This window comes from Macaca mulatta, chromosome 3, assembly GCF_049350105.2.
Source record: "Macaca mulatta isolate MMU2019108-1 chromosome 3, T2T-MMU8v2.0, whole genome shotgun sequence".
Lineage (NCBI taxonomy): Eukaryota > Metazoa > Chordata > Mammalia > Primates > Cercopithecidae > Macaca > Macaca mulatta.
Window position 1 is genome coordinate 102,174,463 of NC_133408.1, and position 26,000 is coordinate 102,200,462.

The following is a 26,000-nucleotide window of genomic DNA, read 5'->3' on the forward strand; positions in this document are numbered from 1 at the left end:
CATCCACCTCAGCTGCCCAAAGTGCTGGGATTACAAGCATGAGCCACCATGCCTGGCCTAAAAACTGTATTTAAATGTATAAAGCTGGGTCGGGCACAGTGGCTCACGCCTGTAATCCCAGCACTTTGGGAGGCTGAGGTGGGCGGATCACCAGGTCAGGAATTTGAGACCAGCCTGGCGAATATGGCGAAATCCCATCTCTACTAAAAATACAAAAATTAGCCAGGTGTGGTGGTGAGTGCCTGTAGTCCCAGCTACTGGGGAGGCTGAGGCAGAATAGTTTGAACCTGGGAGGCAGAAGTTGCAGTGAGCTGAGATCATGCCACTGCTCTCCAGTCTGGGTGACAGAGCAAAACTCCGTCTCAAAAAAAAAAAAAAAAAAAAAGTATAAAGTCATATACGCAGAGATATGGGTGTCAATTAAACTTTTGAGTTTGAAGCAAGGAAACTGGCGAGGTGGCCTTACTTCTACAGCATCTGAGTTGTTACAAGAAGCCTATTACACAGACATCAGAGGGTAGAAATGATAGAAAAAGGGTTTTCTCTTCATCTAAAGATCTAAGCTCCAGGAATTCAAGAACTTGAACGAATGGTTTGGCTCAATCCTTCCATAATACACCGTGGTAGCCAGGAGAGATGGAAAGAGGAAGAGGGGAAGGGGGAGAAAGATAATGCAAGATGCTCTACTGCTTGCTGGTTCTGAAGATGGAAAGGGCCAGGAACCAAAGAATATAGGTGGCCTTTTGAAATGGAAGAGACAACGAAAAAAGATTCTGCCATCAAAAACTCCAGAAGGAACTCCCGATAACCTGACTTCAGCTCGCTGATTTTTGGACTTCTGACCCACAGAATAACCTGACTTCAGCTCGCTGATTTTTGGACTTCTGACCCACAGAACTATTTTAAGCCATAAATGGGTTAAATTTGTGGTAATTTGTTAAAGCACCAATAGGAAAGTAATACAAACACGAGTATAAAAGGACAGTATTTTAAAAAATTTTTTGAGAGACAGAGTCTGTCATCCAGGCTGGAGCACAGTGGCATGTATATACTGTCTTAAACTCCTAGGCTTAAGGGACCTTCCCAAGTAGCAAGGACTACAGGTACAAGACACCACACCCAGCTAATTTTAAATTTTTTTGTAGAGGTGCGGGTCTCGCTATGTTGCCGGGCTTATCTCAAACTCCTGGGAATCAAGTAATCTTCCTGCCTTGGCCTCCCCAAATTTTGGGATTACAGGACATCAGTTATTTCCTTTTCTGTATGGATTTTGGAAATCAATTAAAATGTGTCTATCATCACACTGAGCCCTATCAGAATACTTTACGTTCTTTAGAAGACAGTTACAACCACCAGATTTTAAAACCTCATTTTAATGAGACAATTCCTCCTAGCGATCACATGAAACTAACTTTTATCTCCCAACTGTGGAAACACTCCTGTGGAAATACATATTCAAGTTTAAAACTCATAAGCTCAAAAGATCTAGGATATGTACTCTAATGCCTTACTGGTATCATCCAACTTATAAACAAAGATAATCCAATGAGTGTGGGCGTTTCTATTTCTACCGTAAAGGCGTATCAAATAAAGAAAAGTCTAATAATTGCATAAAGGAATATAAAACTATTTATTAACCACTGTTCACCAGTATTTACAATAAAGTAAACAATATACAGTTGGATAACACTCTGATTACTACAAAGTTGTTCTTCCTGGCTTTTGTTGAACCAGTAAAGCAAATAACTGAAGATTGAGCCTACATGTAAGGAATCAGTTGGGGTAAAGAAAAAACATGCAGGTCAATAGATTAGATTACAAAAGGCTGTTCACACATTTATGGCAGCAGGTCCTCAACTGCCAACATCTCTAACCATCTGATTAGGTTTATATGAGCCAAATCTTACATATTCCATTCATCATTACCTTTCAGTCAATGTAGCAACAGGGATTTCAACATTTTGTTAAGGAATGGCTCACTAGGGAAAATTTTAAATTTTCGTTTAACTTAGTTTTGTTTAGCTAGTTAAAACACACTAGCATTTGTCTAGTGTCCTCATCTGGATGAAGAAACCTGCTGTGACGGCAGTGATAAAATTTTTCCTTTTAGGAATTTTGCAAATAAACCACTGCAATTATAGATACTTTAAAATTATCCAATTTAAATTGTCCTATTTAGAATTACTTATTCTACTTGAAATGTATGGCTTCAGGAAAAATTTCAATTTAACTTGAAGTGATTATCTCTTATTTTGGTCAGAATAATGGCATCTCAGAAACATGGGTTTACCTGTGATTTTTTGTTTGGGTGAATGCTTAAAAACAAAGAAAAATTTACATATGCATTTTATGGATACACACACACACAAAAACATGTAAAAAACCTAAAATAGTCCTTAGGCTTATGAGAACACAAGTTTTGATTAATGACTATGGACATTTCCCCCAACATTTAGAAAAGCTGTTCTTCAATGAAGAGGAAATAATATACCATGGTATCAAATGTTCTTTTCTGATAAAGGAAGCAACTACAGAAAGCTTTTATTTATTTGTTCAAAGTAACCAGTGCTATAGATGCAAAAAACCCCCCAACAACTCTTCCAACGCTACTTTCAAAACAAACATATCAAACTTGATTTTCATTAGGATGTAGTTATTTCGTCACACTAGTAAATCAAAATCCAAGACCCAAATTTTATATATATATATAAATATATATAAAAAAACAATGTGAACAATTATTGAGCTTCATCTTCTGGACAAGAATGCCAAGTTAGTCTCTCTTCATAAAAAGCAATTACAATTTGAGGACACTTCATATTTGCCTCTTTCGCCAGCACCAAGTCTGCCTCATCTGAATCTTTCCTGTTTTAAGAAAAAGAAAAATTCAGTTACAAGTCTAAGTTGTTTGTCAACTGACAACCATTCATTTAAAAAAATAATAGTCCAAACAAAAGGTATTAAGTGCTCCAGGAGGGTTATATATGTATACTTGTTGCTATGTTCTAATAAACTTCATTTTCAAAACAGGCCACAGTGTGCTGACCCTTGCTTTAAAACACTACTAGTAAAACCAGAATCATCCTCTCGGCAGATAATTTTTCCCTGCCTAATGATAAAAACCATTTCACAAATTAAAAAAAAAGTCTATTCTTTCTTTCAAATCTAACAGTCCCTGCATACTCACCATTTCATAAGAAACATCAATTCTCCACTGCTGTCTGTGGCACCAATTATTCTTTCAGGATCAAGACCTCTGGCAAATCCTCTTGGTTTGTCAGCCTGTTTAGAAGACATTTTTTTCATACAGCAAACTCAAGAGTATTAAATTGTTTTCATGGCATTATTTTAAATAAACACGTTCCAATAGCGAGACAGACACGACTACAGCAAGAACCCATATTTGGTAATTAAAAACATCTGATTTCCATTAACTTTACAAGTAGAAAAACAACCTGAGTTTGATATGCAGAACACTTAAAATTTCCAAAAACATTCAGAATCAAAACTCAAGAAAATTACTGCGTTCAGTGACACCAAAGGCAGAGTTGTGTGGGCATACAGAAAAACTAATCTCTTTATTTCTGGTAATAATAAAGTCTTAAAAGTTAATATATTTCAAATTACTTCCAGGAATTAGTCTGAATTACCAATGCATTTTAAAAGCATAAACAAAACACAAACAGTGAGAAATATTAAAAATGTTAAAACTCACACCAACTATCTGTGATCATTCTAAATGACAGGAAATGTTAGAACAAACTTGTCTAACCTGCGGCCCAGGACGGCTCCGAAGGCGGCCCAACACAAATTTGTGAACTTTCTTATACTGAGACTTTCTTGGGATTTTTTTTTTTTTTTTTTTAGCTCATCAGTTGTGGTTGGTGTTAAGTCTATTTTATGTGTAGCCCTAGACAATTCTCCTAACGTGGCCCAGGGCTGCCAAAAGATTAGACGCCCTGCATTAGAAAGTACTTAATATAAACCAGTGGTTCTCAAAATGTGGTCTACGGATTCATTGGGGATTCTAGAGTTCTTTTTGGGAGGGGGTTGTGTAAGGCCCCCTTTTTTCACCTATTTGTGACTTTGGATTGTCTTCATATACCTCCACCAAAACAATACGCCACAGCAATCAAATGTGTTTAAGTAAAATTGCCTTAAGACCCAAGTCGAAGATTTGTAAAAATGTAAAACACTACTCAACTTTTTTAGAAAGTCATTTTAGAAATTTGTTTTAATTTCTAGTATGTTAGTATTGATAGTTATAACCCATACAAACAAAAGCTCTTTGGGGATCCTCAATAATTTTATTAGAGTGTAAACAGGCCTTAAGACCAAAAAAAGTTGGAGAACGAATGATATCAATAAATCCTTTATTCCTGTCAGAGCTTTATGTCAATGTCATAGGCTCTGGAGTAACACTGCCAGGGTGAGAATGATGGACCTACCCCACTTACGAACTGTGTGGCTTTGGGCAAGTTAATCAACCTCTTTGTGGTTTCATAAAACAGAATTTTAGTATCTACAGCACAGGTATTTCACAGCACATTAAAAGCAAAAGATTTGGCACACAGTATGGCACATGGTAAGGGCTCAATAAGTATTGTTAAAAGTTGTGCTTGATTTATTATTTAATAATTTTTGGAGACAAGGTCTTGCTCCATTGCCTAAGCTGACGTGCACTGGCATAATCACAGTTCACTGCACCTTCAACTCCCAGGCTCAAGCAATCCTTCTGCCGCAGCCTTCCAAGTAGCTGAGACTACAGGAGGCATCCACCATGTCTTGCTGATTTTTTTTTTCTTTTTAGAGATGGGGTCTCACTAAGTTGCCCAAACTGGCCTCCAACTCCTGGGCTCAAGCAATGTTCCTGCTTTGGTTTCCCAACGTGCTGGGATTATAGGCGCGAGCCACCGTGCCTGGCCAAAACTGTGCTTCTGTTAAGCATGTGATTTACTTTCAAAACCAAATTTGTAGTCATTCTCTTGTTTCCTCATCTGTAATAGCAATTATACCTATGACCTTATACAGAGTTATCATGAAGGTTGTACTTCTTTGCTTCTAGTTCAAATGATCAAGTTTTAAATCATGTTTATAGTGCCTAAGCCTAGAACCTAATTCAGCACCAAGATGTTTCCTCAAATTGCCACATTAGGACAGTGGGCAACATAAGTATAATCTGTTTTACAGTCAAGGATGTAAGTAGGAAGTTACCTGACTTGCCTGAAGCCACAGAGACATAAGTAAAGCAAAGACTGGACCAAAACACATGTAGAGTGAATCAACTGAATGTCTCAATTCATGTCAAGAAAGTGTGTAACGATTATCAAAGATTATAGACTTCAAAATCAAGGCACTGTTTGGCAATACAAAGATGACATGCAAATACTTTTTGGTGGTCAATGCCATTAATGGACTATAATCAGAAAGTTTTATTTGCATTGTTTTTACTATAGTGCAAAGGCTTTCAATAATCCAATCTTAGTATTGTTTGTACCTAAGATTGCTAGCCTGGGATCACAGGTAATTAATGGGTCTACTCAGGGATCAAATCCATGAAACTAAGAAAAATTGCACTAGCACAACCTAAGTGGCATAAGCACTTACTGCACATTTAACACAATGTAGGCTAAACCATGACCATCCTTATTGTCCTAAATATTAAAATATTTAAAATACGATTAAGAGGCCTTTTATAAAAGTATCTGAGTTTTAAAAAAGCAAGCCATCAAAGCTGGGCTTGGTGGGGTGCCTCACGCCTGTAATCCCATCACTCTGGGAGGCCGAGGCGGGTGGATCACCTGAGGTCAGAGTTCAAGATCAGTCTGGCCAACATGATGAAACCCCGTCTCTACTAAACATACAAAAATCAGCCAGGTGTGGTGGCGCACCCTTATAATCCCAGCTACTCTGGAGGCGGAGTGTTGCAATGAGCGGAGATAGTGTACCACTGCACTCCTGCCTGGGCGACAGAGGGAGACTCTGTCTCAAAAAAAAAAAAAAAAAAAAAAAAAAAAAAAAAAAAAAAAAAAAAAAAAAAAAAAAAAAGCTGGGTGTGGTGGCTCACACCTGTCATCCCAGCACTTTGGGAGGATGAGGTGGGAGGATCACGAGGTCAGGAGTTCAAGACCAGCCTGGCCAACATGGTGAAACCCTATCTCTATTAAAAATACCAAATTAGGCGGGAGCCTGTAATTCCAGCTACTTGGGAGGCTCAGGCAGGAGAATGGCTTGAACCTGGGAGGTGGTGTTGCAGTGAGCCAAGATCATGCCATTGCACTCCAGCCTGGGCGACAAGAGCAAGTCTCCATCTCATGGGGGGGAAAAAAAAGAAATCAAGCCATTGACGTTTTACAGAAGGACAAGCTGGTGGGCAATATTTTATACTTACAGCATCTCTTTTCTTCTTTGATTTGCTGTCATCAGATTCACTGTCAGATAAAGATTTTCTTTTTGTACCATCTTTTTCTTTGCCAGCTTTCTGAGAGTTAAGAAATGCTTCAATCAACTCTGGACAATCTAAATTTTCTTCAGGTTCCCAAGTATTGTCAGCACTGTGTTTAGTTTAAAAAAAAATTTTGATTGAATTAGACACGATTCATCACCATTATCCAGATCCATTTTAATAGACAGCTGGGGGAATAAAAAATCCTCTGTACTGCAGATACTAATAATTTCCTCCTTCCCTACATTACCCCACCCCCCCGCCTGCCTCTGCCAAAGACAGGGTCTTGCTTTGTTGCCCAGACGGGAGTGCAGTGGTGGAATCATAGCTCACTGAAGATTCCAACTCCCGGCTCAGGCAATCCTCTGCCTTAGCCCAAGTAGCTGGGACTGCAGGTATGCAACACCATGCCCAGCTAACTTAAAACACACACTTCTTCTTTTTTTTTTTTTAAATAGAGAAAGGGTCTCATTTTGTTGGCCAGGCTGGTCTTGAATTCCTGGTTTCAAGTGATCCTCCAGCCTTGGACCCTCAAAGTGCTGGAATTGCAGGTGTGAGCCACTGCACCCAGGCCCTACATTCTAATTTGAGACTCTAAATTAGTAAATCCAAATTACTGGGTAGAGAACAATAAAAGTCTCTGCTCTGTAGTATTATTTTCATTAAAGTCTTCTTGGCTGGGTGTGGTGGCTCACACCTGTAATCCCAGAACTTTGGGAGGTCAAAGCAGGTGGATCCCTTGAGGTCAGGAGTTTGGGATCAGCCTGGCCAACATGGTGAAACCCTGTCTCTGCTAAAATACAAAAATTAGCTGGGCATAGTGGCAAATGCCTGTAGTCCCAGCTACTCGGGAGGCTGAGGCAGGAAAATTGCTTGAACTCGGGAGGCAGAGGTTGCAGTGAGCTGAGATCACGCCACTGCACTCCAGCCTGGGCAACAGGGCGAGACTCTGTCTAAAAAAAAAAAGAAAAGAGTCTTTTACATTACTTATTACACTGCACATGGCCAAATGCAGTATAATTTTGCTAGTGGCCTTAAGTTTTGGGAGAAGAAAAAGGGAGGAGCCCATTCATTTCCTAAAGTTTTGCTGGGTAAAAATAATTTTTCATGTTTCATGGGCTTAATAAAGTATGGACTTATGATACATACTTAATTTCAACTAAAAACACTGGAGGATAAAACAGGAAAACGTAAATCTCCCATTCAACTCATATTTCCGAAACTGCTATGAATTAAATGTGAAGAGCAGGGAATGCACGAGATAACAGATATGTGAAGCCCAATCATTTGACTACCATATGCTCTATCTCCAGCAAGCTCAGGAAATTGATCTCCACCTATCCATTTTTAATTGTCACTGCCTATGGAGCTTTGTGGTGTAACAGGGAAGAATCAAAGCAGATAAGCACAACAAACACCAAGTGTTAAAGTATGTAATTGCTGCATGTTCAAGTTATTCACATTTTGTGAAAATTATCAAGAATCCGTATCAAAGAACACAAGGAACCAGAGAGCTTAAAACAAGCCCAGGCTCTACTTCTTAGGTATTAGGACATAATAAACTTAGTATAAAGCCTAGATTATAGGTAATCCTGTATGAGACCCACTAGTCTATACTATATAGCTTCAATGTTTTTTAGTACCCTCTGTGTGGAGGAAAACAATGCAGATTGTTATAATCAGTATAATATCTAACCACATTAAAATACATTATATAGTAAACTACACTCTATAATTTTACAAATTTGACTCCCCAGGGTAATAAACTAGTCTCTAGTCTGCTCAGCTTCAACTGTACAATAAAGTTTTGGTTCTTTTTAAATAGACTTCAAATAAGATACCTAAATTCAAGGTGTTTTACATTTAAAGACATCTATGGGAAAGCAGGTAAAAGAGTCAGGTTAAAAACAAATTCTAAAACCACTTAGCTGCAGTCAAACATACAATACAGATGCACTAAAGTTTCTTACTCTGTAAATCCCTTCCACTTCAGGAAATATTCCACTTTCCCATTCACTACACGTCGATCTAGTACTTTTTCCACCACAAATTCTTCAGGCTCTGCCTCTTCAACTTTTTTACTCTTTCCATTCTGTTTTTTCCCCATTTTTTGCTAAAATAAAACAAATGAGAAATTAAGAAATATTCTTCTTGAATTTTGGGTACATTTTCAAGGCTCAATTGCTTACATTATTATTACATTCAACATAAATTTTTACTTTTTACTTCCACATCCCAGGGCAGACAGGGAAGGATTAAAAGTCAACAGACAATAAAATAAAAGAATGCTTTATTTTGTTGATTTAGCTCAAACTTATGACCCACCACCAAAATAATACAATCAAAAACACTATCTGGAAAAATTACTTTTTTTCCAGTCTTTTTTTTTTTTGAGACAGGGTCTCTCACTCTGTTGCCCAGGCTGGAGTGCAATGGCGTGATCTCGGCTCACTGCAACCTCTGCCTCCCTAGGTTCAAGCAATTATCAAGCCTCAGCCTCCCAAGTAGCTGGGATTACAGGCACATGCCACCATGCCAGGCTAATTTTTTTTGTATTTTTATTAGAAACGGGGTTTCACCATGTTGACCAGGCTGGTCTCAAACTCCTGACTTCAAGTGATTCTGCCTCCCAAAGTGCTGGGATTACAGGCGTAAGCCACTGCGCCCGGCCCTGTAGTCTTAAAAGACCAAGTTTACTAGAGTTTTCATTCATTTTAACAACACAGCAACTATGCAGGAAGTACTTACAGGGTGATACAGAGAAGAAAATAGTAGCGACAGGTCTTAGGTGAACCAACGACAGACCTAAGAGCCTCCTTCTCAATTCAAATACTAATGTCAAAAGCTTCAATAATACAAATAAAAGGTAAGCGCAGAATGAACACGTGGTTCACAATCCTGATACCAACTGCAAGGTCAACTATGGAGACCACTAGGAGGTTAAATTAAAGGACAAGATTATTTTTCCATCTCTGTAGATAATATTTCCTACCACTTAGAACCTATAAAGCTGTCACTTCAAGAGGACAAAAGGGGAGATTTTAATTCTCTAAGGTGAAAAAAATCCTTCCTTCCTGGTTTCTCAAGACAAAGTCTATATTGGTAGCCAACTTCACTTTAAACAGGCATTTTTTTGTATGACACTATTTAAGAGAAGCAGGAGACCAACCTCAATCAGCTCTCTCCAATAGCTCAAGATTTGCTATGAGAGGATTAAAAATGGGGAAAATTTTTATGAGATTAAAAATGCGGGGGAAAAACCCCGAAATGGTTAATCAGAAGATCCTATGGGCAGAGAAGAAATCCACCTTAACATTTCATCTTAAAACAAATGCTACTGCCAGGCGTGGTGGCTCATGCCTGTAATGCCAGCACTTTGGGAGGCTGAGGTGGGCAGATCACCTGATGTCAGGAGTTTGAGACCAGCCTGACCAACATGGAGAAATGCTGTCTCTACTAAAAATAAAAAAGTAGCCAGGCGTGGTGATGCATGCCTGTAATCCCAGCTACTTGGGAGGCTGAGGCAGGAGAATCGCTTGAACACGGGAGGCCGAGGTTGCGATGAGCCAAGATCACGCCATTGCACTCTAGCCTGGACAAGAGAAAAACTGTCTCAAAAAAACCCCCCCACAAAACCAAAAAACCCAAATACTATCAAAAAAAGATAAACCTTAATTGCCCAGTCACTAAAGCCATCCCACAAGTAAAGCAGCAAGCAGAAAAAAGTTAACAGCAACACCTCAAGGCTACAAAAGGACGTTTCAAGCTATGCAGGCATATGAAGTGCGCAGACACACATGTAAGAAAGGCCTCAAGACTGCAAAATGACATTTCAAGCTATGCAAGCAAGCATATAGGTAACACACACACACACACACACACAATCCCCTGGAATACAAAAAAATGCAGCAAACACCTGACTTTCTCGGATACCATTTCCAAGTCAGGTCTTATGATTCTCATTAGTCAAGATACTTGAGTACTGGGCCCAAACAGATTTCTGTCATTGTACAGTACAAGAAGGTAGAAATAATAGTGGGAGAAGCAAAAACAAATTGGAAGAGACAGAAGTGTATTAGATACCTATACTACATGAAAAACAAAACAGCTACTGCCACAAAGGGAGAAGGCTAACAAAATAAAGAAGTAAAAAATAAATATAGAAAATGAAAAGGATACACACTAAGGTTAAAAAAAAGAAAAAAAAAAGGGGCAGACAAAATACCATACAGTATTTACTACTATGGCATTCATAAGCTAGTTTCAAATGCTCACCATTTTCTTTTGTAGTATATGTTTGGCTTAACCCAGTACTTTTTTCCAAATGTGGATTTGAGTCAAAATAAATTTCCCATTATTTAAGTGAAATTAACAGTACATATATCTCACAACACTAATGAATTTTTAAAATGAAAAGTTAAAAAAAGTTCTAAAGTGGCCAACCTGTGATCCCTCACAAAATAAACTATTTAAATACCAATAAATAACAGACCCCAAAGAGTATCAATTGCATGCAAAAACAAATTCTGTTTTCCAGGGTATCTGACTTAACATAGAATCTAATGATGGCACAAATTAAAAATCACCAACGTGCCCTTTCTAGTGTGAAACCCAGAGAGAACATATACAGACCAAAAACAAATGCTTTACTCTACCTAGGAGACATTAACATTCACCTTTACGTGCTTAAGATTAATGCAATATGTTGAAAGTTAAATATTGTGAAAACTGTAACTTTGAATTTCATGATTTTTATGTGAATATTCCAGGGTTTTAAAAAACTTGTAACATGACATAGCTGAATAAGATACAAAAAATCTAGCCTTTTCTCCCTTCTGGATCGTATTTGCTATTTCGATCATTTTTAAAAAAAAAAAACAAAACACCGCAATGAATTATATTCAAGATTCTTCTATATTTCAGAGTAAGTTAAAACAAGATAAAGTGACCAAAGCCATTTGAAAGATTCACTAACTTGCTCCAACCTAGGTGCACAAGGTACCTGGTTCTTTAAATTTGGCTTTAATGAAAATACTTCTCCAGAATTCTGGGGATTTAAGGAAAATTATGCCAACCAACAAGGGCTTTATTATTTCATGTAATATTTTGCAAAAACGTGGGTATTTCTATCTGAAGATAAAAATCCTTAGCAAAATCCACATTGCACTGTCCTTCAAAGATTAAACTAGTTAAGACGCTATTAAGTCAAGTCAGCAAGTATCTCCATGTAATGAATTCGTTTTGCTCCTAATTTTCCCCTATAATTATACTGGGAGAGCTGGGAAATATGTCGATGTAAATTTCTCAACCACAAAGATGCAAAGTTATACTTTGGGGGAAAAAACCTTGGGTTAAATCCTTACATACTTTAGCTTTTCATTAACTTACCAATGTAGTTTTATTGGAGGCCATTTTTTATTGCAGACTTGAAGAACTATTACTAGAAAAATGCATGACAGTTAAGAGAAGTTTGCACGACACAAAAAAGGTAACTAAATACAAGTTCTGTTTGGATTCCAACCCCCAAGTAGGGAGCGCACATTTCAAACGTTGATACAAATCCAGAGTAGATTTGCGCTCCTACCTACATTGCTTATGATGCACGTAAGTACGTGTTCTAAACATGTGAGTCTAGAAAGACTTTACTGGGGATCTTGGTACCTAAAGCAGCTTCACATGGCTTAACATAGGGGACAAATATCTTTTCTAATCTAAGTCCCATTTGTAATCAAGTCCATGTTCCATTTTTAAAGGACAATCCTTTCGGTTTAAAACCATGCACGATTACCCAAACAACTCACAACTGTAAACCCCTGTGAATCTTCTCTGTTCTGCAATCCTAAGTTTGTTTCTGCTCAGAAACCCTCTCTTTTTCCAATCAGCAGTTAACTAACTAAAGGAAAAAACTTAACGATGCTTCAACCCCGTTTCGTGACACTTTGAAGACGCAATCACCTTTTGCACACACCCGCTCCCCCTCCGCCTCCGACCCTCTCCGCTGGAGCTCTGCGTCCCGAGGCCTAAGCGCAGCTGCCCGCCCCCACCCGGGAGCGCGGGCCTCGTGGTCAGCACATCCGCAGGGAGAAACAAAGGCCGCGGCGCGGGGGCTCAAGGGCACTGCGCCACACGGCACGCGCCTACCCCCCGCGGCGGCCACGTTAACGGGACGGCCGCCGCAACCTCGGGACAGTCGGCCGCACGCCGCCAGGCCTCGCGGACACGGGACCACGCGCCGCCCTCCCGGAGGCCCAAGTCTCGACCCAGCCCCGCGTGGCGGCTGGGGGAGGGGGCGCCTCCGCCGGAACGCTGGTGGGGGAGGGGAGGGAAAATGCGCTTTGTCTCGAAATAGGGCGACCGTCGCCACAGCTCCCTACCCCCTCGAGGACCGAACAGTCCCCCCACTAACTGCCGGCGCCGGCCCCGAGCCAGGTCAGCCGCGAGGCCACCGCCCGACCCTCTCCACTCCTTCCCGCAGCTCCCGGCGCGGTGTCCGGCAAGGAAGGGAGGGGAGCGGAGAACCGGGCCCCCGGGGCGCGTGCAGCATCTGATGCACCACCACCGAGCGAGGGCTAGAGAGAAGGAAAACCACCGACTTCACCGCCTCTGAGCTGCTCCGGGTCGCGGGTCTGCAGCGTCTCCGGCCTTGCGCGCCTACAGCTCGAGCCACATCCGAGGGGGGAGGGAGCCGGGAGCTGTGCGCGGGGCCGCCGGGGGGGGGGGAGGGGTGGCACCGCCCACGCCGGGCGGCCACGAAGGGCGGGGCAGCGGGCGCGCGCCCGGCGGGGGGGAGGGGCCGCGCGCCGCACCCGCTGGGAATTGGGGCCCTAGGGGGAGGGCGGCTGCGAAGACCGCGGCACTTACCGTTCGCCCCGTGGCGCCTGGTGGTCCCCAAGGGGAGGGAGGGGGGAGGAGGGGCGAGGACGGTAACCGGAGTCTCCTCAGCGGTGGCTTTTCTGCTTTGCAGCCTCAGTGCTGGCGCCAAAACCGGACTCCGCCCACTTCCTCGCCCCTGCGGTGCGAGGGTGCGGAATCCTCCAAACGCTTGGGGAGAGAGAGTTGGGAGCTTAAAAACTAGTACCCCTTTGGGACCACTTTCAGCAGAGACCCCTCCTGTACCCCAGGGGTCAGCTGCATAGACGCGGGTCAGGGTTAGGTCAGTGTGGCGTGAACGATAATTTGACTAGAAGTTGATTCGGGTGTTTCCGGAAGGGGCCGAGTCAATCCGCCGAGTTGGGACACGGAGAACGAAAAGGGAAGGCTCATATTATACTACGATTTTTCTGGCGGGGGTTATCAAAGGCGTAGCTGCAGGGACCACCTCCCAGGTTGAGAGGGCTGGAACTCCGGGCTCCGGATTAAGCTCCTCCCGTCAGCGTTAATTTCAAACTGCGCGACCGTTTCTCACCTGCCTTGCGCCAAGGCGGGGGGCGGGACCCTATTCCGAGAGGTAGTAACTCGCGGGACTCGAGCCTTCCGCAATTCACTGAGCGCATTTACGGAAGTAGCGTCGGGCACTGTCGCTGGCCACAGGAGGGGGAGGAGTACGCATTTGGCGTAAGGAGGGGCGTAGAGCCTTCCCGCCATTGGCGGCGGTTAGGGCGTTTACGCAACGGCCTGACGTAGAGGAAGACGCGTTAGTGGGGGGGAAGGTTCTAGAAAAGCGGCGGCAGCGGCTCTAGCGGCAGTAGCAGCAGCGCCGGGTCCCGTGCGGAGGTACTCCTAGCGGTGTTGTTTCTCGAGCAGCGGCAGTTCTCACTACAGCGCCAGGACGAGTCCGGTTCGTGTTCGTCCGCGGAGATCTCTCTCATCTCGCTCGGCTGCGGGAAATCGGGCTGAAGCGACTGAGTCCGCGATGGAGGTAACGGGTTTGAAATCAATGAGTTATTGGAAAGGGCATGGCGAGGCCGTTGGCCCCCTTGTGGAAGTCGGCCGGCCGCCTCCGTGGGAGAGCGGCAGGAAATCGGACCGCTTCAGTAGCAGTGGGGCTTGAGGTTTATGAACGGGGTCTTGACCGGAGGCCTGAGCGTACAAACAAGCTTCCCCACCCTCGGCCTCCCGGCGCCATTTCCCTTCACTGGGGGTGGGGGATGGGGAGCTTTCACATGGCGGACGCTGCCCCGCTGGAGTGAAAGTGGGGCGCGGAGGCGGGAATTCTTATTCCCTTTTTAAAGCACGGTGCTTCGGGGGCCACGGCGTCTCCGCGGCGAGTGTTGCGGCGGGCAGCGGGTCCCCGTGAGCGAGGCTGCGGAGCTTCCCCTCCCCCTCTCTCCCGGGAACCGGATTTGGCGGCCGCCATTTTCATGGCTCGCCTTCCTCTCAGCGTTTTTCTTTTAATTCTCTTATTCTTTTAGTGTGCTTTCTCTGTCAAGGCATAGAAGTGGTTAACTATTTTTCTTTCTTCTCGGGCTCTTTTCATATCGTTTCGAGGTGGATTTGGAGTGTTTTGTGAGCTTGGATCTTTAGAGTCCTGCGCACCTCATTAAAGGCGCTCAGCCTTCCCCTCGATGAAATGGCGCCATTGCGTTCGGAAGCCACACCGAAGAGCGGGCGGGGGGGTGCTCCGGGTTTGCGGGCCCGGTTTCAGAGAAGATACCACCACCCAGGGCGTCGGGCCGGGTTTAATGCGAGCCATAGGACAAAGAAACCGTTTTGTAGTTTTCCTGTTTTTTAAATTTATTTGAGTAACGGATATATTTGGGTCTGCAGTCACTAAAACGGCAGATGAACAGCAGCAAAAATAAACACTTTGGAAGCCATCGGCCACGAGGGGCAGGGACGAGGATGGTTTTCTGGGCGGGGGAGGGATATTCGCGTCAGAAGCCTTTACTGTTCTTAAGGATTCCGCTTAAGTTGTAAAGCCGACTCGTATTTTAAGTAATGTTTTTCCTGAGAAGTTTAATCCTTACGGGACAGTTCCATGGATCATTATAGATGATTAGTTAGAAATTACGAGGAAAGCGAAATCACGATTTTATCCTTAGTTGTACTTCGGTTAAAACATGGCTTCAGAGGCTCTTTCCTGTAATGCGTGTGTATTTTTGTGCAAAATTGTTTTGGGCCTGGGCCGCTCTGTATTTGAACTTTGTTACTTTTCTCATTTATGTTTGCAATCTTGGTTGAACATTACATTGATAAGCATAAGGTCTCAAGCGAAGGGGGTCTACCTGGTTATTTTCTTTGACCCTAAGCACGTTTATAAAATAACATTGTTTAAAATCGATAGTGGACATCGGGTAAGTTTGGAAAAATTGTGAGGTAAGTAATGAGTTTTTGCTTTTTGTTAGTGATCTGTAAGACTTGTTATAAATGTACATTATCGGTAATTTCAGTTTAGAGACACCTATGTGCTGACGACAATTAAGAAAAAACTAATTGAGAAAATGAAAATATCTATTTTGGCAAGTAACCATTTCAAGACTGCGTTGTGTCTCATAGGAAGTAGTTTAATCATTTCGGTTAATGTTTTTTTTTTTTTAATTTTTACCAGTCCTGAAAACAATTACAGGAAAAAATCCGAACTGGCATTTACCACTATTTTTTTTTTAGCAGTTGGGAGCATGTGAATGGAGGGAGAGAGCTCTGTAGAACTGGGCTGAGAGCAGCAATTCTTCTTGCTAGGAACAAAAAATAATTCTTCATTCAAAATTACTTGTGACTTTTTAGTGTGCATTATGCATTCGTAGTAGTTGGTCCTGGATATCACTTCCTCTCGTTTAATTTTTTTTTTTTTAACGTAGTTACCTTTTAAGACAGGTTTACTTAACATTCTTAACTGCCCAAAATACAGGGTTGTATAATACGACATATTTGCTTGTTTGCAGGTATTAAAGATTTCAACTCTGAGGTTTTTCCTATTGAGTTAGAAAATTGTTTCGTGCCGTGTCGCTTGCCACATGGCCAATCAAGTTCAGTAAGCTTCAGCTTTCAGTAATAGTTAGCTTAGAGATTATGCCAGGTGAATGTATTTTATTGTACATAAGGTTAAGCTGAGTAATTCATATTCTGTATTGTCATATCCTGTATAGACAGTGTCCACCAAAAACCTGTTAAAACTTTTAAGATTTGAGTGCTGCTGGTCATAAAAATGAATTTGTCCTGGTTTTAAGTAATTTTTAAGGTTATTGCTAATGCATATCATGATTTTAAATATTTTTGTCAGAGTCATAGGGAGAAACAGTATTTTAAAAAGTTTTTTTTTGGCTAATATACTTAGAATCACCACCAGAGGGGGCAGTTAAGGGAAAATGTTACTGAATCGTGAAATAAAAACTTTGGGTCATAACCATCGAACCAAAAGTTATTTTCTGATGTTTATAAATAGAAATCTGGGTTTTTAGGTTATAGGGTTGAAATTTTTGGTAAAGATTTAGTAATCTTTTGATAACCACGGTCTACATTTGTTCATTTCTCCTTAGAAATTTTTTAAATTAAGTAATAATACATTTGTTTAAGATAATTTAATGTTGAGTAAATTTAGATCAAGCATTAATGACTTTGAAACTTGTGTAGATCAGCTGAGGCAATTTTTTTGGTGTAACACAACTAATATGCAGTTTAACATATGGTTTAAATTTGATGTAAGTTTTTTTTTTCCCCCCCAGAAAACTTTAGAAACTGTTCCTTTGGAGAGGAAAAAGGTACTCTGCCAGCAGGTCACCTCATATTTAAGAATTTAATTTCCTGCATACAAAGAGGAAAATGTAAATAAAAATTGAAATGGTATTTTCCTTTGCAGAGAGAAAAGGAACAGTTCCGTAAGCTCTTTATTGGTGGCTTAAGCTTTGAAACCACAGAAGAAAGTTTGAGGAACTATTACGAACAATGGGGAAAGCTTACAGACTGTGTGGTACGTAAGTTACTGAATTGTTACTGTATGTTAGTATCGTAGCTGTTTAAGTGAATCATGGAGGAAGTAACTATATCAGCATAGTAAATTCTATTATAATGACTGTTTACTTATAAGTTATAATGAGATTAAATGCTAAAGTTTGCTCTTTGGTTTGAAAGGTAATGAGGGATCCTGCAAGCAAAAGATCAAGAGGATTTGGTTTTGTAACTTTCTCATCCATGGCTGAGGTTGATGCTGCCATGGCTGCAAGACCTCATTCAATTGATGGGAGAGTAGTTGAGCCAAAACGTGCTGTAGCAAGAGAGGTAAGCAAACCATGACTGTCTTGTGCAATTAACATAAAGAATGCTGCCTTGCTGAACATCGGAAAGTATTTCTGAATTTAGATTTAACTCAAGATTTTATTAAAGCTCTGTTGGGTTTTTGGACCATTTTCTGAAGCTAACTTATTTGTCAAAAGCTAGGTCCCTAAAAGCTGTTGTTGTAGATCTGGTAGTTTTAAGGTGGATACAAGCCAAGTATGGTACAAAGGTTGGCTACTTTGAATCATGCTTGTGTTTTTTTCTGTCGGGATGACTTTTACCCCACCAATATTTTAGGAATCTGGAAAACCAGGGGCTCATGTAACTGTGAAGAAGCTGTTTGTTGGCGGAATTAAAGAAGATACTGAGGAACATCACCTTAGAGATTACTTTGAGGAATATGGAAAAATTGATACCATTGAGATAATTACTGATAGACAGTCTGGAAAGAAAAGAGGCTTTGGCTTTGTTACTTTTGATGACCATGATCCTGTGGATAAAATCGTATGTAAGTGTCTAACCACAAATGTACTGTTCTTACCATGTATTCAATTTTGTGTATGTTAACATCTAATTTTATTGAAAGGTAAACTTTTAAAGTTGTTTAATGTTGTTGATTTAAAAGGAGTTTGAATTTTTCATTGCAGTGCAGAAATACCATACCATCAATGGTCATAATGCAGAAGTAAGAAAGGCTTTGTCTAGACAAGAAATGCAAGAAGTTCAGAGTTCTAGGAGTGGAAGAGGAGGTAATTTCAATTCTGTTTCTTCAATTCTGTTTCTTCTTTATTTTTATTCATGTAAGGGCTTGCTTCTAACTGGGGCATTTATTGTAGGCAACTTCGGCTTCGGGGATTCGCGGGGTGGCGGTGGAAATTTCGGACCAGGACCAGGAAGTAACTTCAGAGGAGGATCTGGTAAGTTCAAATTCTATGTGTTTAAAGGATGAGTGTGCTTTTATTTTAAATATGATTAGGTTTTCATTAGTAGAATCAGGAAATCAACGTAAATCAAAACCTTTCCCTAAGACTTCAAATAGATAGTATCCTGGCAAGTTCCTGTGACTTGGCCAGACAAGAAGTTTAATAGGGTTGTGTTAATAAGTTATGTTTATCTGGATTGATAATGTAAAATGAAGTGTCATCAGAAAAGCTTTGGCCCCATGAAGTGTCATTCTTATGTATAAATGAAATGGAATCTCTAAAATTGAGACTTGTTCAGTTAAGAGTTCAAAATTTAGGTGGTAATGAGATTTAATTATATGCTTTCATGTTTTGTGAATAAACTAGTAGCACTAGCGTGTGCTTTTCTGAGGTTCTTAATTATTGTGCTGAGGTATTAAGAGAACTGAAAAAATGAGTGTTAGTAATAATGGTGAACAGCTTATAGTAAATGTAATCTTTTTTGCTCCCTAACAGATGGATATGGCAGTGGACGTGGATTTGGGGATGGCTATAATGGGTATGGAGGAGGGCCTGGAGGTCAGTTTCCTCTATATTTTGGTTTGTTTATGTGACTAATACTTAACCATATTGTATATTTAGTTCATTTATATTTTGAGTTTTTAAACATTTTATATTGCCCCTTATAAAGGGCTTAGGTGATAGTGGTCCAGTTATTTCTTTTATAAGTAATTTGACGTCTTAGTAGTTACAGCCTAAGGAATACAGTGCTATTTAAAATGAAAATTTAAAGATAATCATCACAGTATTCCATCTTAAGCAAAATAATTGGATCTAGATATGTTTTTGTACTGTGCTTTCTGGAAAAGTGCAGAAGACTGGATTTAACTGAGTAAAATCTAAGGGGGGAGAATACGTAGGAGAAAAATGTAAAATATGTCTAAACCCTTAACTAGATGGTAAGCATCCCAGGAGAACTTTCAAAAAGTAACCTAAGGAAATTTTCCAAAATGTTCACTGTGCTCCTGGCTACAGATAAGGTTGTGAACTACCATTGAACCTGAAATGTGATATAATAAATATATCAGTTTTATTGGCGTACAGAAAAGGCTGGTGCCCAAGACAGATTTTGTGATAAGGAAGGGACATTTAAAACTATGAGCTGGTAATAGACTTGATTTCTGGTGTTGCCACTCATTAGGTGTGACTTAAGTTCTACCAATTTTAGAGAAAGCTGAGTTCTTGTATTTAACTACAAGTAATTTGAGACTCAGCCCACAACAGAAGCCTTTTTTTTTTTTTTTTTTTCCCTTTTTATAAGGTGGCTTTTGTTTTTTTGAGACAGCCTTGCTCTGTTGCCCAGGCTGGAGTGTAGTGGCGTGTGTCTGCTCACTACAACCTCTGCCTTCCCGGTCCAAGTGATTCTCCTGCCTCAGCCTCCTGAGTAGCTGGGATTACCGGTGTGCACCACCACGCCCACCTAATTTTGGTATTTAGTAGAGACAGGGTTTCTCCATGTTGGTCAGGCTGGTCTTAAACTCCTGACCTCGTGATCCGCCCACCTTGGCCTTCCAAAAGTGCTGGGATTACAGGCGTGAGCCACTGTGCCCGGATGTTTTGTTTTGTTTAGGTTTTGCATTATGTGAAAGTGTTTCATTTGTCCCTACTTCTGTTTACAGTAAAGAACATACTGTGTAGAGTGTTGCGCCTATTTTTTTTTCTTTGAGATGGGGTCTGGCTTTGTTGCTCAGACTGGAGTGCAGTGGTGTGATCTTAGCTCACTGCACCCTTAGCCTCAAGCCATCCTCCCACCTTAGCCTCCTGGGTAGCTGGAGCTACAGGGTGCACCACTGTTAACCAGCTAATTTTGTGTTTTTTTGTAGGGGTGTAGGGGTTTTGCTATGTCGCCCTGACTGGTCTTGAATTCCTGGGCTCAAGCAATCCACCCGCCTCAACTTCCCTTACTGCTGGGATTACAGATGTGAGCTGCTGGGCCTGGCCAACAACATTGTTTTGTTTTGTTTCAGAGAGAGTCTCTCTCTGTCGCCCAGGCTGGAGTGCAGTGGCGCAATAACAGCTCACTGCAACCTTTGCCTCCCTGGTTCACTCCATTCTCCTGACTCAGCCTCCTGAGTAGTTAGGACTACAGGCGCCTGCCACTACAACCGGCTAATTTTTTGTATTTTTAGTGGAGATGGGGTTTCACCGTGTTAGCCAGATGGTCTTCTTATCTCTTGACCTTGTGATCCACCCACCTCAGCCTCCCAAAGTTTACAGGCGGGAGCCCCCGTGCCTGACCGAGAACATTGTTTTAAAAGATGTAATTCGTAGGGAGACATAATAGAAACTTTCTTTTGGGCCAGTAGGGGGAAGTGCTCTTTTACTTTCTCCCTAACCCACACTGCTAGTCTAGCCTCACAACCTTACCCACTATATACATGTAGTATTTCAAGATAACTTAAGATTTTTAGTATTGAGGGAAAGCTGTAGCGTTACAGGTATTTAAGTGGGTACACATGGTGTTATCCATTTGGCTGGGTAGGCACTCTAGCCACCACATGTTTACCAAGGGTAGGTATTCAGTCCTTCAAGCTGTTTTAGAGGAATTTCATTGAATGTTTCACATGCAAACTTGGAAATGGATGTGAGGAGACAGTTCAAAATGGCATTGAAAATATTAAGTGATTACTTAAAGGCTTATTTTATAATAGGTGGCAATTTTGGAGGTAGCCCCGGTTATGGAGGAGGAAGAGGAGGATATGGTGGTGGAGGACCTGGATATGGCAACCAGGGTGGGGGCTACGGAGGTGGTTATGACAACTATGGAGGAGGTAATAAATTCACCTGCAACCTTTATGTGGGAATTTGGAATTAATGGCTTTGTAATACTTGATCTTTTATTTCAATGTTTGTCACTAGATAAAGTGTTTGCTTTTGTTTTTGTGGGAGCTTTGTCCTAAATCCTTAGCATGTGTCTTTGGTTTAATGTTTTTCTGGTTTAATGTTCTTTTGGTTTAATGTATTGTTCTGAGGTCCATTATACTAGTGTTCCAATTTTTTTATAGGAAATTATGGAAGTGGAAATTACAATGATTTTGGAAATTATAACCAGCAACCTTCTAACTATGGTCCAATGAAGAGTGGAAACTTTGGTGGTAGCAGGAACATGGGGGGACCATATGGTGGAGGTAATTTATAACAATTGAGATTTTTCAGATGTTTGTGATTAAAGGATTAGCCTTTTGTGACTTAAAGGGAAAATAACATACTAAATAGTTTGGGTTGTGGGATATACGGTCTTAGTGAAAATAAAGAAATTTTGCATAAATCTCCACAGAAGTACTCAGCAAGCAGTTACAACATCAAATTGGGATTAGGGGTGTTGGAGGTGGGGAAGTTCAGTAGTTCAATTTCTGGTGGGGGCTGGTAAACAGCTAAGTAAAATTGTAACCCACATTGCAAGTGGTGTAAATTGGAATGAGGGTCTTTGAAGTTAAATTATTAAACCATGATTCAAACCATTGCTTAGCTTATTCTTGAGGTTTTTAGCAGGAGTAAACATTTTCTGTGTCTTGGTCTTGGTGTACTTTAAAAAAATCCCTTAGTCCAAATGAGGATGAGAGGACCCTTTATTTAAAAGAATAGCATAGCATCAGCCACGAAATAAAAATGTCTATGAACCTGAGTAATTTATCTCCCAAGTAATTCTGCTAACTGGCTGCAAAGGGTTAGGATCTGCTTGTTTTTATTAAAGACTGGATGGATAGAAAATAGAATCAGCTGTAGTGTTATAGTGATTATGGGAAATCAAAGTAAGTTTGTTTTCTCTTGCTGTTCCAACAATTATAGGAAACTATGGTCCAGGAGGCAGTGGAGGAAGTGGGGGTTATGGTGGGAGGAGCCGATACTGAGCTTCTTCCTATTTGCCATGGGTAAGTAGCTTTTGAGTTTTACAATTATTATTATCTTGGGAGACATAGCTGCAGGAGTAAAAGCTTTTTAGGATCATGTTATCTTTCCTTAAAATCTGGTTAGATGGATAATTTCATAACCTATTTTTTTTTTACTCTTTACTTCTGTTGAAACAGGCTTCACTGTATAAATAGGAGAGGATGAGAGCCCAGAGGTAACAGAACAGCTTCAGGTTATCGAAATAACAATGTTAAGGAAACTCTTATCTCAGTCATGCATAAATATGCAGTGATATGGCAGAAGACACCAGAGCAGATGCAGAGAGCCATTTTGTGAATGGATTGGATTATTTAATAACATTACCTTACTGTGGAGGAAGGATTGTAAAAAAAAAATGCCTTTGAGACAGTTTCTTAGCTTTTTAATTGTTGTTTCTTTCTAGTGGTCTTTGTAAGAGTGTAGAAGCATTCCTTCTTTGATAATGTTAAATTTGTAAGTTTCAGGTGACATGTGAAACCTTTTTTAAGATTTTTCTCAAAGTTTTGAAAAGCTATTAGCCAGGATCATGGTGTAATAAGACATAACGTTTTTCCTTTAAAAAATTTAAGTGCGTGTGTAGAGTTAAGAAGCTGTTGTACATTTATGATTTAATAAAATAATTCTAAAGGAAATTGTGTAATTATAGACTTTTTATTTTAAATAAGTTAAGGAGTGGGTAGTATAATTAAGGTCCGTTGCAAAGCTGTTGTTATATTTGTATAAGATAAATGCTGGTCAGATATAAGTGTGTTGTCTGCAATTCATCAGGATTAAATTATGTAGATAACTTAAGGGATATCTCTGCAAGGAGAAACACCTTTTTAGATCTTTTAGATGCTGCTTCTTCAATGCAAGGAAAGGAAATAACCCCAGCGAGGTACTCTTCAGGGACACAGGTCTAGTACAAGAGAACTCTTGACGGCTACTAAGTTCAGCCAGTCTTAAAAAACTGTGCTGTTTCTACAAAACTTTAACTACAGTAGTTTTTAAGGATGCCAACGAAAGCTGAGGGTGTAGAGCAAAATAGTTCTAAGCTTCAGTTAAACTTCTTTAGGTAAGATCTTATTTACTTTTCCTTTCTTAATTTTCCTCCCTAAAAGATAAACTAATACTCTTAAATGGTCTTTCAGTATAGTGGTTCTTACGTAGTTTAACATAGCTATAAATTGAGTTTAACAATTTATAAACTCAAGAGAATAATTTTTATAAACCCTGTTTTCCAATCTGTCATTTACTTAAATTATTTTGGTTGTTTTTCCCTTTTTTTCCTTCTTTTCCTACCCCCTCCCCCTCCGTGTGAAGATTTGGGTGCTTAACATATCATTTTTTTCCCTGCTGGAATTTTAGCATTGATATGAACCATGGACAAGTATATTCTGCTGCCACAAAGACTGTAAAGTGCTTCATTTCAACAGCTGAGGCAAGCCAAGTGATCATTAATAAAGCTTTTCTTGGTTCCTTCAGTGGTGTTGGTAGTAAAATGGTAGGTAAAAGTTAGGCTGCAAGTTCAATAAATCATGAGATTTCCCATCGTTACACCCTTGTGTATTCACATTTCTTGGATCAAACATTTTGAGTGAACTAGGGGTTTTTATTAAAGACATTTGTTGTATTTATGGTTGTAACTGTACATGCTTATCAGGAAGAGACTGAAGGTAGGGCAAAAATGGTTGAATCTATTTTCAGATAGTAGTTCATACTTGAGTGAAGTGTCTGTCTACATTATGAAGCCTGTATGTATCCAGTACCAAGTAGGTGGGTTAAATGTGGTTATTTTAGTTCAGTGTCTTACCCTGAAGAGAAAGTTGTAGTTTGGCTGTTGAAATTCATTCCTTAGATACCATCAGTTTGATTGCCCGGCTTTATTGCCTTTACAGGAATGTGATACTCAGGGCTTACTCTACTATATGCACCAGTGAGTCTTCTTTGATCCTAAGACCACCACTGAAGTTGTTTAGGTTCTTTTGGACAAACATGATAAACTTCTTCAGATACTTTTTTTTTCCTTTGGCAGGAAGGTGTCTTGCTGCAGGTAACTAATGAAGAAGTGGTCAACCACAGAGTCTTCAAGAAATAAGAAATTCTGTACCATCTGAAAGTAGTTCTTGTTGGTGCCTTCATTTAAAAAGCACTCTTTAAAATAAAAGGGAAATGTTTTCTGATAAAACAAACATTTAGTTCAGGTTCTTGATATAAAACTTAAAAAATGAGTATTGTTTGTAAAACTAACATCAAATTGGCTAGAGAGAGAAATGTATCATGTTTTAAATTAGGTTTTGTGAGTAGACAGATTACAATTCTATTTTAAATATAAAGTTTATAAAATAAATATTTTTTGTATCCAAATACTTGGTGTAATGTTTACACATAAAATGTGTGAATCTTGTTCTATAAACATTCGGTTGTCTAAAAGATCACCATCCCCTAAATTTTTTAAAGCAGTTTGGGGCTATGCATATTTTCTTTTAGTATTAACAGATAAATGAGAAGAGCATTGTGGACATTATTGACTGTCCCCAATAAAATGCTGTTCATTATGCACTGTATATTCAGCGTTTGAGTACTCCTACTAAAGTTTCTGGCTTTACCTTGTATGTTCAGCAATACTGGTGGCATTTTGAAAATCATGGATTTTAAAGGTGAACCGGCCAGAGTGGTCTAGATTAACTGGCTTTGCGAAAGCACTGAGGGCTTAAAATATGTACTAGATTGTCACATGTCAATTAGTTTTATTGTGTTTCACACAGAGTAAATGAATATCAGTGTTTTTTTCTTTTTATGTGTTTATTTGGACATTTATCTGAATTAAGAAAACCAAAAAATAAGGGCCAAGTTAATTGATTTGTTTCTATGATTTGTTTTGGTTTTGATAATTTGAGATCTAACAGGTAAGTCACACTAACAGTGGGTAACACATAGAAAGCACTTTTCTGTTTTAAATAGCTGAATTCATCACAGACTTGTACAAATATCCCAACTTCAGGAAAATTTTGAAGTTTTAAAAATGTTTGGATGTACAAAGACGTTGAACTTTGAAATACATCAGGTTGATATGCATAACCTCAAAATACCAACTCCTATCTAGCAAGGTCAAGGGAATATCACACAAATAGGGGAGAATTAGGTAAATTACACAATAGACTGAAATGAACTGATGGAAGAAGAGTTTACTGAAACATAGTGTAATGTTGGATATTCAACATAGGCTTATTTCCTGTGTGTATAGTGTTGAATCTGTTTTTCTTGGAGAAATTGAAGTTTAAGGTAGTTCTTGTGCAGCTTTGAGACAGTGCTCTAAAATAAAGAAAGGCTGCCTTTTGTCCGGGGCTTTATATTGTTGCTGTGTAACAACTTACTTTTAGAGCAGTTTAGAGAAACAAACTTCAGTATCTATGGGTCAGCAGTTGGGAGCAACTTAACTGATTCTGGGTAAAGCTCACAGTTTGCAATCACAGAAAACTAGGATTGGATAATTTTTTTTTATATATCCAGAGTGGCATACTAACAGGGCTGAAAAGTTAATGCTGGTTGTCATCTTCCCTCGGTGAGTG

General features: G+C 40.1%; 2 protein-coding genes across 12 annotated transcripts; one reads left to right on the forward strand and one right to left on the reverse strand.

Annotated features, from left to right (window-relative positions):
- Nucleotides 1–1,611: 1,611 nt before the first annotated feature.
- On the reverse strand, nucleotides 1,612–14,126 carry CBX3 (chromobox 3). 4 transcript variants are annotated; one of them, XM_015133809.3, is made up of 6 exons: nucleotides 13,307–14,126; nucleotides 11,834–11,885; nucleotides 8,416–8,558; nucleotides 6,392–6,554; nucleotides 3,188–3,282; nucleotides 1,612–2,865 (listed from the first exon to the last, which is right to left on the reverse strand). In XM_015133809.3, the coding sequence occupies exons 2-6, from the start codon at nucleotides 11,855–11,857 to the stop codon at nucleotides 2,739–2,741; spliced, it is 552 nt and encodes a 183-aa protein (XP_014989295.1). In that variant the 5' UTR covers nucleotides 11,858–11,885; nucleotides 13,307–14,126; the 3' UTR covers nucleotides 1,612–2,738. The 4 variants fall into 4 exon arrangements, with proteins under 4 accessions (XP_014989295.1, XP_077851169.1, XP_014989297.1 ...); XM_077995043.1 differs by lacking the exon at nucleotides 13,307–14,126 and adding an exon at nucleotides 12,401–13,139; NM_001193607.1 differs by lacking the exon at nucleotides 13,307–14,126 and adding an exon at nucleotides 13,039–13,056 and having other exon boundaries at nucleotides 2,726–2,865.
- Nucleotides 14,127–14,128: 2 nt separating this feature from the next.
- Nucleotides 14,129–24,956, forward strand: HNRNPA2B1 (heterogeneous nuclear ribonucleoprotein A2/B1). Of its 8 annotated transcripts, none has more exons than XR_001443656.3 (13): nucleotides 14,129–14,303; nucleotides 17,047–17,082; nucleotides 17,181–17,291; nucleotides 17,453–17,599; nucleotides 17,894–18,104; nucleotides 18,244–18,345; nucleotides 18,433–18,513; nucleotides 19,015–19,077; nucleotides 21,210–21,329; nucleotides 21,564–21,686; nucleotides 22,348–22,430; nucleotides 23,797–23,932; nucleotides 24,464–24,795. XR_001443656.3 is itself a non-coding variant. In XM_077994800.1 (12 exons), the coding sequence occupies exons 1-11, from the start codon at nucleotides 14,298–14,300 to the stop codon at nucleotides 22,407–22,409; spliced, it is 1,062 nt and encodes a 353-aa protein (XP_077850926.1). In that variant the 5' UTR covers nucleotides 14,129–14,297; the 3' UTR covers nucleotides 22,410–22,430; nucleotides 24,464–24,795.
- Nucleotides 24,957–26,000: the final 1,044 nt, after the last annotated feature.

Excerpts from the sequence above, each read along its gene's own strand:
- CBX3 (XM_015133809.3), bottom strand. The coding sequence starts at position 11,857 with ATGGCCTCCAATAAAACTACATTG. Across the intron at positions 8,559-11,833 it reads CCTCCAATAAAACTACATTG|CAAAAAATGGGGAAAAAACA; the intron begins GTAAGTTAATGA and ends GTTTTATTTTAG. Across the intron at positions 2,866-3,187 it reads TTGATGTTTCTTATGAAATG|GAAAGATTCAGATGAGGCAG; the intron begins GTGAGTATGCAG and ends TTCTTAAAACAG.
- HNRNPA2B1 (XM_077994800.1), top strand. Across the intron at positions 19,078-21,209 it reads GTATGGAGGAGGGCCTGGAG|GTGGCAATTTTGGAGGTAGC; the intron begins GTCAGTTTCCTC and ends ATTTTATAATAG. Across the intron at positions 21,687-22,347 it reads GGGGGGACCATATGGTGGAG|GAAACTATGGTCCAGGAGGC; the intron begins GTAATTTATAAC and ends CAACAATTATAG.